Raw genomic sequence first — 20,161 nt, 5'->3', positions numbered from 1 at the left:
ATCAGTTAAATTCAGGTGTTCCACAATAGTGGGAGGTACAATAACATCCCACAATTATGAAACAGGCCATTTGGAGGCAGTGTTTTGCTGCTCTGGACAAAATAGTCTCGGAATGAAGTTTTCTGTTCAAAAAGTACTACTTTTACTAGTGAAATAACAAGATAATGTCCAAATGAAGGTTCTAAAAATAGTAAGGTCGACAGAAAAGCTACTATTGGCATGCTATTGACAAATTATCATAAAAGTGTTCCGAATTTGTGGGTGTTCCGAATATGTGGGATGACTGTATGAGAGTTGTTGTTGGAGTCGGGGTCGGTTGAGTGTTGTTTTTGAAGCAATCCTGTGGAGTCGGGTAGCTTTTGAAGGGACTCCGACTCTGGCTTCTGAAAATTTACTGACTCCGACTCGAGCGCGTCTCAACTCCGACTCGAACATCAACTCCCATATAAATTTGTTAAAAACTAGTCGACTCCAATTCTGAATCCTGAAGATTTATGACTCCGACTCCAGTCTTTCAGAATACAGCGACTCCGAATCTGGATCCTCAAAAAGACCCGATTCCAGCTCCAACTCCAACTCCACAGCCCTGATTTGAAGAACTGGAGTCGACAACGAACGATTGTTGATGGTCTAGCTAACCCCGATTCCCCTCTAACCGCTCAAGATTCAAAACTAGAGCTCTCTCCCTGCAAGCCTTCAGACTGTGCCCGTGTGCTCTTGTTAATAACAAAGAATTGATCCAAATATAACCGGCCATCAGGACCGGCCAGCCAGCCAGCCATTAGAGGGCGCACACGACGCGTTTCGTGTTAATCCATTAAAAGGTTTTTCGTTGCTGTTGTTGTTGTGGCTGCCCATGTTGTGTTTTGATGCCTCACCTCGATGGTCCGCCAAAAGTGGTGGGAGGACTCCGGGAGATTCCCGGAGGGACCTGCCTAAGAGCCCGAAACATGCCAAATCATGCTAAATAAAATCGAATTATGTTGAACTGGCGGAGTCGGGAAGAGACGGAATGTCAGCTGAGCTGGGGAGGATCTTGAAGGTTGAGGAATGCCGCCGACGGCCAGTGCGCGTCATCTGGGGGTCAACCCCTGGACGATACTAGGTGCGCAAAGAGTAGTGTGTTTTGAAATGTGTTGAGTTTAGAAATGGGCTCGTCAAGCAAAGTGATTTCAGAAGTTAGCTAGAAGTTTTGAAGACCGTAGAGCCTGTTCGGTACAAATCATCAAAATCAAAAGAGGCTACACAGACGGTCTTGTTTCAACTACAAAATATGTCTAAGCACAATGAAGATGTCTCATTTCTCTCAATACCGAGCGCCACCTTCTCGCACCAATCCCAACTTCCTTGGAATCTCCTTGATCCTTCCACCGCAGTCCAGGCAGTCGGAACCCCCGCCGCTCTGCTAATGTCCCGGAATCGAAAACAAAAACCAGAAAAAAACCTTCCACCGTACCCATTTCCAATAATCCTCACCTCAAGTGAAAGCAAACAACCCCCGTCCTGAGGGACAGTAAAGAAGCGCTGGCGCCAGACCTGCGGGGTTCAGGACAGGGACCCCCCGCCGGCCAAACTAGTCCAAACTGTCCGAAAACTCAAGTGCCCTGGGCAAAAAAGGATAATCTCGGGAGACTGCAGCAGGAACAACGGGTAAGGCGATTTCTTTTTGTGGGAGAAGAAAGGGATCAGTGTTAGTTTTGGGCACTTGAGGACAAAAGGGGCTCTGGCAAATCCGGTAATGGGTACTCCGGGGCTACCTCAGAAGGAAGGGGTTAGGAATGGGGTGTTAAACGCGCACACAGGAATTAGAACTTCTTATCAGAAACTATTTTCCGATTTCTGGTCGGCGATAGGGCGCGTAAGGCCGCGATTTGAATCAAGCCCAATTTGTTTGTACTAGCGGCCTCGCGCCTTACAAATCCCGCTAATCTTAAAAATGCGTTAAATATCCAGCAATTAGAGCTTTTTCTTTGTTGGTCACGCCTGGTCCAACGCACCAACGTCGGATCTCATCAGCATATTTGGACCATTAGCGCAATTCCTACCCCTCGGGGCACAGCGCGCGTTGAAGCCGCGGCGGTTCGTCAAGTTCGGAACCCGGCAAAACTAGTTTCTTTCCTTCTTGAGCAACTCCTCCCAGGCGCGCTGACCTTCGCGCGAGAAAGACCGCCGGTCATTCAAATTTCGGTAAAACATAACAAATTACAAATTACGAAAGTCCAATTTCCCTCGGGCGTAACGGTTCGCCTGGCACGACCTGCTGCTGGAGAAAACTCTCTCCCCCCACCAAAAAGCTGGACATTTCTGGGAAAAACTGAGAGCTGCCTCGGTTGAGTTGGGCCGAACGCCACATTGTGTGAGTGTTCTCATTGTGGCCCATCAGCCGGCCCGGTATATATGCCAAGTGGGGGTGCGTGACTTGCCGGACCGACGTCGGTTCCTCGATGGTGGCTCCCTCGTTTTTTTTTCTGTTTTTGCAGGGCGTCAACAACGGCAACAAAGAAGCAGTTTTTTTTTCTCTTTCTGTGTTTGTAGGTGAGGAGTTTGGTTTTGGTTGAACAATTTCGGTTTCGTGCGTGGCCGGGTGGCGTGTGTGGCCTCCCCGCGGGTTCTGTGTACCGTACTGGGCCGCGGCACATCAAGATGGGAGATCTATTAGCTGTCAGGAAGGGAAGCAATTTTCAACCACCACCCAGAGAGGGTGGAGGGTGGTGGGAAGTAAATCCCTGGGATATAGATAATTTTTGATAAATATCGGCCATGAATCAGTAACGCGTTTGCACCAAGGAGTCTAGGTTCTGGTGCGTTGTGCGGGTTGCAACGCGGCGAGGTTCCGACGGACGCGCCGCAATCCGGACGCGGTCCGTTGCAGTCAAGGTGGTTGATTAGGGCTGGCTGGTGGTGTTTGCAGTAATGGTGGAAATCTAATTTGTCTAATATCTCGCGCGAGGTGCAACGCACCGTGGACGTTGGTCACGAAGTGGGATTTTTTGTTGTAGTAATGAAACAATGTTGGCCACAATTGTTGGAGGTTTTTTGTCACGTTCGTGATGGGTTTTGCGCATGTATAATATAACGTTTTTTAGTTGCAAAACTAAAAAAGAATCCTTCAAGAAGATTTATATTTTTTAGATTATGATTTGTTGTAACGATAATGACCTTTATTTTCAGGTAAGCACTCAAGAATTTATTGTATCATCTAATTTCAGCGCAATATTGTGAAATAAGCTTCGGAATTCAAGGAGCAACAACTTTTTTTTTAACTCTCACTGAAAATGCATTTCACTATGATGTTTCTCATTTTTAAACAAAATTGAGATCACCTGAAAAACAAAATGGAAATGAAACGTTATTTTTTTCGCAAATGAATCCTTCAAAATATAGGTAAGAATAAGAAGATTTTAAATAAATTTTAATTGAAATTACTTTTTCTAATTTTCATAATGCCAGCTGAGATTGGGCGGTCCTAAATATGACTATTAAAAGATAAAAGCAAAAATCAATTTAAAAATAAAAGTTTTTGCAACATGTTAAGAAAGATTCTATTTTCAGCATAAGTCGTATATTCAACGAGACTTTGCCTGCAGACAACATTAAGCAATTTCGAAAAACATCTTTGAATAGAATTTTCCAGAGAAACATTTATATCCCAGCTTTCTTTATTGTTTACCTTATTTGTTTATTTGGTTTTTTACTACATACAATAATTCAGACAAAATATTTTGAGTGTACGATCACAATCCCTGAATTCACAACTCAAATTCATTCATCATTTTTATTTGTTTGGATAATGCTGAAATTGTTCGAATTCTGAAAACTTTAAAACGGCTACCTTGAAGTAAACTCTTGTGAGCAGTATTTTTCAGCATTATCAGTATTTTTCTTCAGATTACGCTAAAAAATGATGCTTGTTTTAATAAAAGGCGTTACAAACACTTTTCACTTTTTTTCCCACAAGAGCGAGTTGTGGCGCTATAACCACGGCAAATAGAGTCCAGGGCATTCGTGGAAATACAGTGTCCCATCCCAGAGGGTCCCGGAGTACCAAACCTTCTTAGCATGGTGCTCCCAACGAATACAACCAAAAATCTCGGAGCGTATGGTGGTGTGTCCCCAAGCTTCTTCCTCCCCTGTCGATTCAGAATTGTGTTGTTGTTCGAACACTCAGTGCTCAAACTCAACCCAATTACGAATCATCTCTGCGATACGGCTTTACGCAGCAGGCCTGGCCGCTTTAACGCTTGTGATGTTTCAATGCATTCTAATGCAATGGCGCACAACAAATGTTAATAAATGACAAGAAGAGTGCTAGGCGTCATCTAACCTAAGGCACTCTCCAGGATCCCTTCGAAAGATTGGCTGCGCTAGGGTATGATTAGATTAGATTAGATTACAAACACTTTTCAATGATTATCCAGCCTTTTTTCAGGAAACCTCAATTTTTCAATGGAAATAGAAGTGAAATAACAGAAAAACATAAAAAAAGTTTTATTTTGACCAAAAATATTATTCCTACAAAGCTAGTTTTCTTTTTGAAAACTGATGGTTAAAAACCAACTCTTATTGGTGTCTTATGCATTTTAAAAGTTGCTATGGGGCGCGGGTTCGATTCCCGCCTTATCCTCCTGGCCTTCTATCGGATGGGGAAGTAAAACGTCGGTCCATTTTCGTAAAAGAGGTTTTGGGTGACTCACCACACATAACCTTCGGACGCCTAGAAATGAGCAGAAACTTGCAACAGGGCCCACAAAAGACCCGGGGCTCGTTAAAGTGGATTGCTTTGCTTTTTTTTGCATTTTAAAAACCTTTTTTCTTTGAACTGTTATTCAAAAACACGGCTTAATATATACAAAAATTGTTTAAACCTCGGCCATAGTCGAGGGACAAAACTTTGAAAATATGTAACGGCCAAAATCAATATATTGTAAACTAGAAAAAATTCCATCTTACATTGTTGATATTTTATTAAACAAAGACATTGATTGCTTCATGGAAAAAAACGGCATCCAAAAAGTTTAGAATAGCATTTTTTTATGCGAAGAGGTAACGGGTGTTATTTGTTCGGGTTAAAACGCTATCAGGAGAAAAATATTATAATTTCATACATATGTTAAGAGGTCTAAATCCACCAACACCAAGCACTAAGGATCAGACATAAAGCTGTGTTTCATCATCAACTATCATCAACTATGTAAAATTTATGTTTCGCTAATGCTCCGAAAGAGGCTCGTTCGTAAATTACATCGGTTTAAAATTAAACTAATTTTATTCTTAGAACGTTACGTTTGTAATTTATAAAACCTACTCAAAGTTACTCCAAGTTTTTACACATATCATGAAAACGTTTTTTTTAAAAGACTATTAAAAAAATTATAAGTTTTTGATCCATGAGCAGAGTTGCCATGTTGCCGGATAAATCTGGGAATGACAATTTTTTCAAATGTCAGCCAGAATAATGATTCATCCTTTGCTGTGCCAGATATTGACAGATTTTACCAGATTTTTTACTTTGTGCCTATTTTGAACAACATGTGAAACGAATTTAATTGAAATTTAAAAAAATGTGTTTTTCTTAGACAAAATGTGAATTCAACATTTTTGAGACCATACAATCAGTTAAACCATCTGAATTCTACAAACTTATGATTTAATTCATATCCTCCTTCCCCTTCACCTTTCAGAATTGTTAAATATTTTGCTGCCAATTATTTCTAGGTTTTTAATCGATACTTTTCCAGATTTTTCACATTTCGTCCTGGTAACCCTGTCCATGAGCCAAATCACTCGAATTCAAAACATCAAAGCAAAACAAGCTGAGAAGAAAAGAACATATATTCTGACATTATTTTTTTAAATGGTGTGATTTTTTTGCACAGAAAAAAATCAATTCCCGTAATCGTGAATTAAGTTCACGAATGTGAGATCCACGAAGGAATTTATTCATGAGTATGGTGCATTTGCACCATAAACGTGAATATATTCCTTAGTGGTTCTCATAATCGTGAACTGACTTTGCGGTTTCGAGAATTGATTTTTTTCTGTGTGGTAAATTGTTTTAATTTAAAAATTTTGTTTGAAATTAAAATAAGTTTAGAAAAGTTGCAGTATATTATACAAATTAGAATAATAAATACAAAAGGGTAACTTGTTGTTTGTATCGATGTCTTTTAACAGCATTACTATTGAAAAATCTTTATTTATAATTTATAAGAAGAAGGATTTGAAGAAAAGCATAAGGTAAAACCTTTATGCTAAATTCAGTCTGACGGTTTATTTTTATTTAAATTCTTATTTGGACGTCTTTTAAAAATCAACACGACGCAATCAAACTTGCAAAAAGATCTGAATTCAAATGTAAACAAATCATTTGAAATTTGAAATATGACACATTCTCAGCTCACGTACAGGATTTACCGATTGTTTCATTTAAATTTATGTTTATCAAAAGATTGAATCATATTTTCATTCAATCAGATCATCAAATGTTCAGTGCCGTTGAGCTGCTAAAAACTGCATAAAATTACAAATTCTCGAAACGATGTAACGTCACGAAGAAAAAGAAATGGCAAGCCATTTGTAGGGCTTCAAATTGTTCTCCCTTGGTTTCGATTTGAAAAAAAAGTTCTTTCCAGAAATACCTTAAAATAACATGTTTCGAACTAATCTGTAGATATGCGAAACGAAATTTGTAACGTTACAGCAACACTTAAAGTTCACAGAAGTTGTGTGTATGAGGTACAAAAAAAAAATCACTCTTTATTATAAGTTTGTTTTGTATTCACTGAACAAATACTTTATAGCCGTACTCACTTTCGAATTACCACTTCCGCACTAGTGTTTGCTTTATCTTTATCGGTAATCAGTAAATCAAGGCAAAATAAACAATTAAAGATTTTTTATTGAATCACAATATAAAACTTTTGGCAAGTATAGACTAGAATTCTTAAATTCAACAAATAACATGTTTAAAATTTTACGAACTTTGTTTGCGTGCATTATAACGCATTATCAACAAAATATTTCATTCGCAGCTCGCGCTCCACAGAGCAAAATTATTCAGCAAAATAAGTAATCATTTTCTATAACTTCAGCAAAGTTTCACTGCCCCGCGAGATAACTAATTGCATACAATGAAGCGATTTAAAACTGTTCGCACAAGCGCGCACGGGGAGCATCGAAAATTCTTTATCCATTCATCGACACTAAGTGAAACATCATTCCAGTTGGAGCGACGTTGAATCACTAGATTAACACGAGATCCCGATGAGAACAAATTCTTGGAAGATTTGATTTAACTAGTACGCTGCGAGATTGATTAGCCGATCGCAGGAAAAGATTTTTCGTTCTGCTACAACTTGCTATTACTGCCAATTTTCTGGGCGATTTGTAACACGATGTTCGATAACTGACATTAAATGTAACGTCGGTTGATCATGCCATCAACACCGGTGCACTCGTGCAAACTCGTGAAAGGTAAATATTTTTAATCAACTCAACACTGTTTGTCTCAAAATTGCCGCGTTAAACGCGTTGCACCGTTTCCTGCCCGGAACTCCTACACTTTACGTCACACTACCCGCTTCCAATGACACAAACCCCGCAACACCAACCGCTCTGATTTGAATACAATCCCCGCGATGCACAATCGAGATTATCAGCTTCGAAAATCAAATTACGCCGCCGTCGCCACCGTCACACTCACCGTGCGTTCCGTATCCGGTCGGGTAGTACCGTCGGTGGGCTGCGGCCGCCGCTCCGTTCTCGAACCGATAGAACGCGTTCATGTCGGACGCGTCGCCAACTCCGGCCGCCGCCGCCGATTGCTGACCGAGCGAAGCGGCCGCAGCCGCCGCTGCAGCTGCCGACGGCCCCAGCGAACTCTCGGCGGCTAGCCGCTGGTTGTCGTACCAGCCGCGAGCCTCCACCGCCGATGCATCCATCATGTTGACTTGGGGTTTTTTGTTAGTCTTCTTGTTCTACACTGCACTTTTTCTGGTTGTTGTGGATTCTTGGTCCACTTCTTCTTCCTCTAGCTTTTGCCGAGTACCACTTCACTTAGTCGCTAATCAATTCTTTGTTTTCCGGACGGCTTCGTCTCAGCTTGCACAACGGAACTGCTGCTGGAGCGAGCCCGCTGGATGCTCTTCACCGTGAACTCGCTTGCATCCAGCATCCAGCTCGTCGGCCGTTTAAATCGTTTCAGCTTGCTGGCGAACGGCTCGGTACGCACTTTGCATAAGCGCCATATCTCGGTGTTTGCACCACTGCTGTACGGCGGGCTTGACCAACTTCACCAACTTCCACACGTCAACCCACGAATCTATTCAATCCAGTGTTTGATGACACTCTGCGCTGCGGCGTCTATTCACGATTTTAATGGATTAACACTTAGCATGATTAAAGGCGAAACGGATCGCCTGGCAATCGTGCCCACTCAAATACCCCTTCCTGGACACAAATACACACTCGTCGAATCTTCCTCGCGCGCGCAATCGGAGCTCCCGCAACCCAAAGGATACCGTCACACTGCTCCGGGAGATAGATGTTTATCCCGAGCGCTCACTTTGTTTTGTTTGCTGCGTGCTCAGGTTCCGTACACCCCCGAAAACCCCGAAGATTCGAATCGCGCAAGGTGTCTCTGAAGAAGCAACGCCACAAAGAAGAGAGGAGCGCGACGATCGTGTCCTCAGCTACCTTCGAAAAAACGCTCGAAGTAAACGCTCGCACAACACAGGAAAAAAACCGCGCAACCACGACGACGGCCTGGGGTCGACTGAAGGCATTAATTGTTGAACTATGGTTGTGTAACACACCTACCCATTCAGACCGAGGGAGACCGAGCCCGCAGCAACCCACACAACGGCACCACAACACACCAGCAAACCCAGCACCAGAAGCCCGTGCAAGCAGCCCAGCAACCAACACCGAGGCAAAACGCCAGTCACGAACACATCGATATCGCAGTAGGCTACCCCGACTAGCAGCGAAACCACCGCGCTGCACCGGAGCACCAGCGAAACCGGCTGCTACGGTTGGAACTGAACGAACTGGCAAAAGGGAACATCGAATCGAAAGGGGCGGAGCGCCAGCGCACGTCACATCACATCGGCTCACCGTTGCTCTTCGCCGTACACGTTTGCTTGTGTTGGTCGAGGGCGGAGTCTGACGTATTCTCTTTTCTTTCTTGTTTTTCGCTGGTAATTTCTTCTACGTTGTTTTCTCCCGTGCGTTGGAGGACTCGCTGTGGTTGAGCTTTCCTGAAGAGGACCTCGTTTGTCTGTCTGTTGATTCGTTGTGTGTGTTGAGCTTGTGCAGTGACATTGGCCAAGTTGCAGTCGCATAATGAGGAGGAAACGACGTTTCACCCCCGCTTCGGACGACAACGTTGTTTGACATGTAGCAGCTTGATGCGTCGTGTCGTCGTCGTCGTCGTCGCAACGGACAAGAAGAGGACTCGTCGAAGAAGGGGGAAAATGGAAAACAATAAGATTTTCGTTTCGTTTCGTTTTGTTCAAACTGTCAGAGTGGGAAAAAGGGAAAACGAAAGGGGAAAAGAAAGGGGTTCTTTTTGTGGTGGCGATGAAAATGTGTGTTTTGACTGTCGAATGTGTTAATTTTGGGCAGCCCAGGCAAACAATTGTCCAGAAAAGGAAGACTTTCGGTGTCCAATTGAAATGAAAATTCATGCGGCAAAGACATTGTGTTCGAGGGTGGTGGCTTCTGAGGTGTGATTCAAACGTTTTTTTTTTGTTCCGGAGGGAAAAAGTGGCGTCTTCTGGCGTCGTTCCGCGTCGGTATAATCGGGTACAATTTTACGCGCCATTTAATTACAAATTTTGTTCCCCCGCGGGGTGTGTGTGGTGTGGGATGACGAATAAAGTGCGGCCATAGTATAATGCTGCAGTCTTAAGTGGTGAATAGAAGCGTGGTTTTATTTGATTTTTTAATTTTTATTTTTTGGATTGATGTGAACGCGGGAGATGTGTGTCAGAGTGTGCGCTTTATTTTTATTAAATTTGGTGAAATTTAAGTGTGCTGGGCGGTAAAATTTTACGGCTCGCTTGTAAAGTTTATGGCGATGGTTTTAGAATTAATAAGTTAATATCAAACGCTGCTTGGTTGCCGACGGTGAACAACGAGACGATCTAGTGTTTATTTTTGAAATTAATGCACTTGTGAGCAAATGATTCAAATTGAATTATTGTTATTTCATGTATAACGACCGTTTGTTTCTGCTAAAAGAGCATAACAATACAAATTTAAGTGTGTATTCGCTGTAAAATTTTATTTCAAGTTTACAATTATTACAAATTGACCTTAAAACAACTTTAATATTTCATTCCAATTTGCAGCAATTCAATTTCATCGTTTTAATTTGTTTTTTTTTATTTTAACTAATAAAGTTAACGGGTTGAGTTAAAGTAATATTATGATTAAGGCTACCAACTCTTGCTGAGCAAAAATCCGTACACTTTGCCGATATGACACCATGGTATAAAAAAAACTGTCAATGAATTATTAAGATAAATTAAATTTAATAAATTTGAGAATTAAAAATATAAAACTGTGTTGTTTTTACAGCTAACAAATTTCACAAAATACTATCAGAGTGCTTATGACTTGCACGTTTAAAAGTATTTATAAAATAAACCGTGATTTGAATCAAATCATTATGTTCTTCATTTTTTTTTGTTAAACGTTTAAAAGTTTACGAAATGTCAAGTTTGCTTTCACGAATAATATCGTTCTTAGTGTTTTCGCGAACACTTTTCCAGAGTTTTTTTTATTGAAAAGATCCTATAACATGTGAAACACAACAGTTTATAGGACCTTTAAAAAAAACTCTAGATTTGTTAATTCAAATGTTCAAATGTTTTCACAAGTTTTAGAAAGCCTTTGGAAATGGATAAATATATTTAGTATGAAATTTCTAAAAGAACAATTCTAGAGTTTTTTTTTAAATCCTATTTACATATGAAAGACAATAGTTCAAAAACTCTAGAATTATTGATAATCAAGTTTGAATTGAGGAAACCCCGGAAAACTCTCCCTTTAAAAATCAAACTGACAGAAAAATACAAATTTCTAGTTAACAAAAGCTTCGACCAAATCAAAAAAGCAATTCAATGATTAAAAGTTGTTAAAAATCCGTACAAATCCGTATTATGTGTAAAATTCCCTACACAAATTCCGGCCTGTTAAAAATCCGCGAAGAGGTTCAAAAATCCGTATGGTAAGGAAAAAATCCGTACAGTTGGTAGCCTTAATTATGATGAATTTCATTTTGATGTCATTTCTGGTATTTTTTTCTTTTTCTCCTTTTATTTATTGTCCAAATTTGACAAACGGACTTTGTACTAAAAGGTAAAGGGTAAATGAAATCATCTTATTATTTGAAATTCACTGCAAATTGCAACAAAAAATCATTTGAAAGATTTATGTTCAAAAAAATATTTTTTTTGATTGAAAAGTGCTTAAGTCCTTAGTTACAAGCAATTAGAGTTCACAACTGAACTACGATATAATTTAAAGCTGAAAGGAACCTAAAAACTTTGTTATGTACTTAAATGTGTCTTGATTATAAATGAGGTCCTATCAATCTAGGGATCGCATAGGACCTTGAAAAATCTCGATTTGCAGTATTTTTTTTTCGGCTGTGGCCAACGGTGGTGGGGCAAACAAATGAATAACCTAAAATTTTAGGTTTAGGTTATTCATTTGTTTGCCCCACCACTGTTGGTCAATTAATCTTGAATATTTTTTGTCAAAAAGCATCACAATATACTTAATGCATGAATACAGGCTTGGAAACAATTTAGTTTTTGCAAGTATCATAGAAATTGCAAAATTATTTATGTATTTCAAAAACTTAAAAATTTTGATGAAAATAAAAGTCAAATCAGCTGAAAACAATCTTAAATGCATTTTTCGTGCATTGATAATCATATGTGCCATGATTGGGCTGGATTAAAAATATTTTGATTTTTTTAAAGAAATTCCAATGCTGAAACTTTTTTTTTCTGCAGAAAAAAAAGTTTCATTACCTAGATATTTTGGAAATTAATTATTGTAAAACAACTGAACAGGTGTATAATACATTTTTAAACACTTTTTCATTCAGATGTTGAAACCATGGCTCATAAATTTAATTTAATATTGAATGTTTGGCCCTTTGAAATATTACCCTTGATTTAGAAATTTTGAAAAAAATGTTTTCGTTTTTTTTTAATTTTTACGAATGTTTCATATTTTAACATTGCAAATCGAACCATTAGTTTGCTGAGATTTCGTCATTAGAAAATGGTGGATTGTTTGGGTGAGGCTTAGAAAACATTATTTTTTCTGTTTTTAAACCATTGCATGGCAATGTTTCAGCAACTAAGGGTCGTAACAAGAAAGTTCAAACAAGCAAAATATAGAGATTTTTTTCAAATTTTTATGAAATACCAGTGTACAGTAGGGTGGCAATAAAAAAAATCGACATAAGAGATACCCTCTGACTCGATTCCTAATTCAAAAACAAGTATCTGTGCCAATTTTGAGCCAAATCGATTAAGGCTAAGGGGTCGCTTTTCATCGTTGAAGTTTATATGGGGAAAATCACGAATATGTATGGGGAAAAACATCGTTTTAGTAATTTTCTGCTAGGTGGCGCAGATCTCGCCCAAAATTGTCCAAGTGTGAGATTCTTGTATGAAATTTAATTCCCTACAACTTTGTCGAAGAGTGCAAAACGATCCGAGTTGATCCTGAATTTTGGTGATTTTTCTAGAAAAAAATATTTTCTTATATACTTCCTATATACCCCTTGTATACTTTCAAGTATATAAGCCGATTTCTTTTCATCGCATTGCTAATAACTCATCAGGATCAACTCGGATCGTCTTGCACCCTTCTACAAAGTTGTAGGTAATTAAATTTCCTACAAGAATCTCACACTTGGACAATTTTGGGCGTGACCTGAGCCACCTGCTCCAAAAATCCTGAAGCGATGTTTTTCCCCATACATTTTTGCGACCCCTTAGCCTTAACCGATTTGGCTCAAAATTGGCACAGTTACTTGCTTTTGCCTAAAGAATCGATCCAGGGGGTATCTCTTGCGATTTTCCGAAATTTTCAATTTTTCTTGTCACTCTAGTGTACAGTCCCACGAAAAGTTTATTTTTCGCGAAAAAAAAATCCGCCAATACATCGGTATTTTAAAAACTAATGATTGGAAAGCAACTGGACGCGTGTTAAATGCATTTTAAAACACTTTTTTCATCCAAATGTTGAATGCATGTAATTTTCTTTTTGCAATTCCGTCGTGAAACTACTTATTTTTCCTGTCATTCTTGAACGACGAAATAGCCTACTTTTCTGTACCAAAAATAACAGAATCGAATAGCAACACTTTTCAAAATAAATGCTGAAAAGTTCTACTTTTCAGCACTCAAATGGGTGCTGCAAAATTGAACTTTTCAGCACTTGTTTCGAAAAGTAACACTTTTCAACATTTTTTTGATTTAAACGATTTATTGACAAAATACATGAAAATTTGACATAAAATTTCACTCAGTGTGTGTGTTTTTTGGAATTGCAAAAAATGTTGTATGGAACTCGTTGCAAAACTTGATTTTTTCAGCACTCTTCGTATTTATCCAACTCGGTGAACCTCGTTGGATAAATGTACGACTCGTGCTGAAAAAATCCTCTTTTTGTAACTTGTTGCATAAATTACTATTTTATATGTTTTTGTATTCTTGTCAAAGTTTTTTATTGCTTTTAATTGCAGTGAGACAAAATCTTGAAAAGTTTTGAAAAGATAACAAATCCATAAGTAACTTGAAACGATTTGCGTTTGAATAAGTGTCAGTATTCAGAGTATTATTATTTTTCAATCCACAGAATAACATATCTCGCAGAGCTATCTTCCCACAGCTTCAGAACGCTTAATCGAAACATGATTACCACCAAACCCAAAGTCTTCAAATCTTCAACAAACCGGTGCGATGGTAGCAGCAAAGCAGGCACCATCATCATAAATCAAACCGTCTAAACCACCCCAAACCATCAACCAACATCGACTTCAGGAAGCAAACCTCGCCTCGGTATCCGTGAGCGACAACGATCTCTTCTTCCCTTCCTCCCTCGCACTCTCGTTCAGTCAGCACTCCCACGAGGATATTCGAAACATATGTAAAATAAATCCGATTTTGATTCATCATGCTCAACTGCGAGGGGTTGCTGCAGGACTTCCTGGAAAAGTCAAACTCCCGCTCAAGAGAGTGCTAAATCTCGATCATCTCGCCGGGAGGACGCGTTGCTAATAAACCATCGACACGTGTCAAATGCGCGCGAGGAGGGGGAAAATTTTGGGTTCATTTTTCACGCGTGCCTACTCCGAGCATCCGGGACCGGGGATTGACTTCCTCTGTTCCTGCTATTGTTGGTCTTTGTTTTCCTTGGGGGAGGAACTCGGGCTAAAAGAGCTGCACCAGTAGCTGCATCATTCCCGAAGATTGTTTTAATCCTTTCAATTGTGGAAAGCATTAACGCGGACTAACGCTTGAACTGCTCATTTTTTATTCCATGAGAACTGTTTGCTCAAATAAAAACCCGTAAAGCCCCGTCAAGAGTGCGTTTATGTAAATGAAGGAAATATTACAAATTTTTCACCTCCCAGCTAGCGACGCATATTTTATCAAATTTTCCCATTTTAGGTGACAAAACGCGAACCCATAACTTTCCACCGCAGGTCGATTGAGCCGACCCGCGGATGTAAATATGCTGCTCACATCGCACGCATAACAATACCATAAAACTCCAGCATGTGTCTAAGTGCTCGTTTTCGATTAGCATAAATGCCTTATAAATTATCAGTTCTGGCCGGGGCCCTTCGACAAGTGCATCCGCAGAGAGGGTGGTGGCATTCTTACCAAATGCATGCGTTCTTCGTTGAAGTTTGGCGAATGGAGAAAAGGTGCTACCTGCGTTACGCATTGAGTATTTTTATTAACTGGGCTCAGTGGGGTGAAATGAGCATGGCGGATTTGTTTGGGGATCTTATTCTCATTGGCAAAATGTTGATACCCGAAACTTTTATTTATTTGAAAATAATTTGAAAATAATGAATAAATCAAATTAAAATGTAATGCAACAGACCAAAACAAACATAAAAAATGTTAAACAAACAAAACCATAATATTCTTTAAAAAAACTTGAATTGCAAAAAAACACACATTTTTCTAAAAGAGCTGCAAAAAACTTCCATGAGATTTTTTTCTCTTTGTTTTGATATGTATAGAAAATATTCAAAAAATATTCAAAAAAATATTTTTTATACGTGAATTGTTTGATACACTAATCAACTTCAAAACAACCTTACAAATTTAATGTTAAATTTATCGTCATACTATTTTCACAATCAATTATTAAAAAAATGTGCTTAGGGAGACTTGATCCCTGCATTTTTACAGTCAGTCGAATCAGCCTCAAGATTAATTAATTGGGCAGGGTTTCATACATAGGTTTCTTTAGCATAGTTGTATATAATTTACTGCAGTTTGAACCTTTTTTCAAAAGTTTTGTAAACAAAAATTTCCAGCTTTTATAAACATGTTTAATTTTGGTCTCAAAAATAAAATTTTAAGTTTTTAAATATTTTACATACTTAACTTGTTATATTTTGAACACAAACGTACAGGTTTTATGTGAAATTGCTGTAACTTATAGAAAATTAAAAGTTTTGATGAATAAGAAACATTTTGCTTAAGACTTCTTCAAAATGTTGAAAGGCGGATCAAATTACCCCCAACATTTTGAAAATGCCGGTTTAAAATATTTTTTTAAAACGCTTGGCACGATTCGAAGAGTTTATCTGATGAAATACCCTTATTAGTAGGCTTAGTGAATTTTCACGCTAGAAAATTGCAAATTTCACGGGGACCTCAATTTTAGAACACCAAATTTCACGCAAATTTCGCGGAACGTTAAAATTGTTAAAAGAACTCTGAAAATCTCATGTTTAAATCACAGAAACTACTTTTTATGCTTCATTATTTATTATTCTTCAATAAACTAAAAAAAATTCTTGAGATCTGAACGTGATACAAAAAAAATCTCCTGATATATGGTTAATGGTTCGGCTCTAAATATATTTTGAACAAAATTAAGGGCATGCGTTTTCTCATACATTGACCTGCTTTTTTAAATATCCGACTAATTAAACTAAAAAGTTTTCGCTGATTTGCTTCTGTTTTATCATTTTTCATTTTTATTGAATTTCATTTCAAAGCAAGATTTAACAATCTTTTCCAGCCAAAATGATTAAAATAACATGAATTTTCTGCGTCATTTTGCACATTAAAAATAATTTTTAACGTTTTCTTCTCTCTTTTCAAAATGAAAATTTCAATTCAATAGGAAAAAATAATGTGATTTGTGACGAAATCGAAATTTGTATTCAATATAAGAACAGAACACAGAAAAAATAGTGTTTTTAACTCTTAAAAGAATCATCCATCTTGATAATCAAATATTGTTAATATTAAACAGGACTCTGAAAAAATCTGAAATGTTTTTAAAAGGTGATTTCAAAGACAAAAAAGTACTAACATTAAGTAAGTTTCTGAGAAACTAGAAAATTCGAACAATTTTTCAACATTGAAAACTAATAAAATTAACTTCATGAAGCCTTAATGGATGAAATATTTATTATGGTAATATTAAAAAAATGATTTGAAAAAATTGATAAATTTCACGAATTATACGCCGTCCACGAAAACGCTAAAAAATCACTTACCCTATATTTATAGTTAAATAAGGGTATTTACTCGCTTAATTCTACAGCAGTTAATAAGATTATTAGTATGCCTATTTGAAGTTGATATTTAAATCAATTTGAGAAAAATCGTAACAGTTTCTCACAAACATAAAATTTCACGGGATTTCACGGAAAAAGCCAAATTTCACGGATTTCACGCTGTCCGCGAAATCCTGAAATTTCACCAACCCTACTTATTAGCCAAACATAGATGAATATTTAAGCTTTCAATTCATGCAAAAAGTTTATAGTTTTGTGAGAAATTGACAGAGTTATGTGCGATACAAAAAAAGGGGATCAAATCTACCCACTCTCCCCTATTTGGAGCGAGTTTTTGAAATATGTTTTCATTTATTGGGCATCATTTGTTTAAAACGAAGTAGTTTTTTTATGATTAAGATAAGCTTAATCATAAAAAAAACTACTTAATCATAAAAAATGACTTCAGTTAAATTAATTTTCATATCTTAGAGATAAATTAGAGATTCTAGATATTTTTATATTTAACTCTGTTACGCCCTTGGTAGGTTCATTTTTCAACTATAAATTGTAATTTCTCGAACATTTTAAACAAATTAACCTAATTTTTCTGGCACAACCCTCTTTGATGACATTTAATGATATCAAATAAATTTTCATCCAATTTATTCATGTTAAAAAGAAATGTAAAAAAAAAAACAAAATTTTTAACTTGGCGGGAAAGGGTACCTTATTTTCAAATGGTATAACAACAATTTTCGTTTAAAATCTTACTAAAATTAGAATAGATTATATTCATTCCTTAATATCGTTCTCCCAGTTGTAAATGCTTCAGCAATTAATATTATTTAAAATAAACCTTGACACGATCTGATAAGTTCAATAATATCACTTAATTGTTTTGAATTAAATAAAATTATGCTCTTCCATTATATTGTTTTATACTTCTGCTTAAATTTCGGAAATTTCCGAGAAATTTGCAAATTTGCCGGGAATTGGGAAATATTTTTTTTTTCGGGTTATCCCGTGAATTCCCGGGATTTTTTTTTCCTTGGATGGGAAATTGGATGCTCTAACCAGCCTTTTTGACCCAGTAGATTGTGATTATTGGAATGTTTGCTTGTCACAAGTTTCCAAGGCCCTTGACAACGTTTCGAAAAGTTCAACATTACAGAATTGTTTTTTAACGCTTGACAACATTATGAAAAGTTGAACATTTTGCTACTCAAATTAGTGGGGCCTGGATCAAAATAGGTTCCGCCCGTGTGGATCAATCGGACCGCGCACTGGACTCACAATCCAGAGGTCGCAGGTTCGAATCCCGCGGCGGGTGCTCTAAAATTCTTTTTGTAAATATGGGGTATTCGGCGCCGTCGCTCCGTGCCATGCATTCATACACTTAGGAGCCCAGGGTGGCGAAGTCCTTGTAGATAAAAGGAAGACACTAGTGGTTGGTACTAGCAATGGTGGCCGACAGCTGTAAAGTCAACTTCGTTTCGTTTTGGATCAAAATAGTTTGGGAATTAAAAGGACACAAGAATTATATACTTTTGTACCGGAATTGAAAAAAATGCATTTGTTGTGATTTTCATACAATAAAGCAAATATAAAAGGGGTTGGTTAGTAGATGCTCATGAACCTGTTTGTTCAGGGCTGTGGAATTGGATTCGGATTCGTTGGAGTTGGGTCCTTTTGTGGACCTGGAGTCGGAGTCGACAAAATTGAAAAGCTGTAGTCAGAGATGTGACTCGATTTTTTTAATGATCCCGAATTGGAGTCGGAGTTCTATAAAATTTAACACAAATTATGATTTTTAAATTACTTAATATTTGTTATAATACCATTCAACTCACAAAACTTCATTAATTTTTTATGTTTTAAGTTGACTCCGTAGCTCTGTATGCAAAAAAATGAAAAAGGGACTTAAAATATGAAATGAACACTAAAAAGTCCAATGGTAATGATAGAAGGTAGTGGAATAATCCATAAACTATCGAAAACAAATATAAAATAAACAAAATAATGGCAGATAAAAATACACAAAATACTTAAACACGAGAAAAAATAAAACCCCTAAAAAAATTGGTTGTTACAAGGTTAATTTCTATCCAGCCGTAATTTAGTAATTTAGAAAAATCTACATTTTTTGCTGGATTAACAAACTTAAGGAACTGGTTTTGAACTGTGGCATTCCGAAAAACTTGGGCCGCAGTAACGAGAATAGTGCGTCAGTTAAACGAGCGCTTCATTATAATTATAAAATTTGAAAGGGTTGTCATATCTTTAATATTGTAGGCTCATTGATTAGATCGTTCAATTATGCATTCAACGGTGCGTTGCATGATTGATCCGGACAACATTTTCGTCAAAACATCTGAGATCTGGCTTCAAAAATATTCAAGTTTTTAAAGTTTTTGGTAAATTCTAAATTGAAAATAATGTCAAGATCGATTAAGTTTCATAGTTTCATTCATGCTATTTTACCCAAAAAGTCCTTCAGTTTCTGTTCTAGCTAATAAATATAAATTCTGGTAAGAGGTAAGAGTCATATCAAGTACAGCATGAAGCCTCAACCTGTAGAATATTCATGGCGAATGGTGCATAATTTAAGGTTATGCCCAAACGGTGGTCCTAATTTTGATTTCGGGGCACGCCCGCCACCACCACCAAGGAGTGCTTCCCATTGGTTTGGGAATGCCTTCAATTGGCCGTAGAAAGAGACACCCCAAAAGCTTCCAATAATATACAATTTGAATGCTTTATTAGTTCTCGTATTTTTGAAGCCCCCCGCGCGACGACGACCGCTTTATGACGTTTTATAGTGGCGAACGAATTTGTCTAATGATGTCATTATTTGGTCGTAAAGCTGTCTCTACTGGATTGGGTGCTTCTTTTTTATTGTGCTTTTTTTTGGAGTTACCGAAGGTAGGCCTCGATTGTGAAAATTATTGATCTTTTTATCGTTTTATGGCTCTGGTGGCCGTGGTCGGCAACACGTGTGTGGGAATCGATCATATTTCGATACCAGGCACGAATTTTCATAAAAAACCAGTTGTTGATTTGAATAGATGGTGGCGGCAATGTGCGTCGAATTTGTGACTTTTCAGATCTGATTGATCTTTTTCAATAGGAATTTGAAGCAATAAACAGTCATAAAATAATTGTATAACCTATAGCATAACATTTATGTTTGTTTTGTGTGACCGAACCACGTAGCTTAGTGGTAACGCTTTCGCCTCGTAAGCAGTAGATCGGAGTTCAAAGCCACTAAATCTGCTTTGTAAGTGCGGCTTCGGTACTCTTCATGGGTTATAGGAAAAAATTACTTAATTTACTTATTCAACGAAGAAAAAATGTTCAACTTCCTGCTGTTTCCAG

At 37.7% G+C, this 20,161-nt stretch overlaps 1 protein-coding gene across 2 annotated transcripts in view; it reads right to left on the bottom strand.

Annotated features, from left to right (window-relative positions):
* LOC6049260 (GATA-binding factor C) overlaps nt 1–8,801 on the bottom strand; it is a 30,321-nt gene extending 21,520 nt beyond the window's left edge. The window contains exon 1 of one of the 2 annotated variants that reach the window (XM_038266851.1): nt 7,703–8,801. In XM_038266851.1, the coding sequence (XP_038122779.1) occupies nt 7,703–7,943 (241 nt within the window). In that variant the 5' untranslated portion in view covers nt 7,944–8,801. The remainder of the gene's footprint in view (nt 1–7,702) is intronic. The other variant, XM_001866010.2, reaches the window with a different exon arrangement.
* Nucleotides 8,802–20,161: the final 11,360 nt, after the last annotated feature.

The sequence above is a fragment of the Culex quinquefasciatus genome, chromosome 1 (assembly GCF_015732765.1).
Source record: "Culex quinquefasciatus strain JHB chromosome 1, VPISU_Cqui_1.0_pri_paternal, whole genome shotgun sequence".
NCBI lineage: Eukaryota > Metazoa > Arthropoda > Insecta > Diptera > Culicidae > Culex > Culex quinquefasciatus.
The sequence above is the reverse complement of the archived record's forward strand: the minus strand, read 5'-3'. Positions and strand labels throughout refer to the sequence as shown.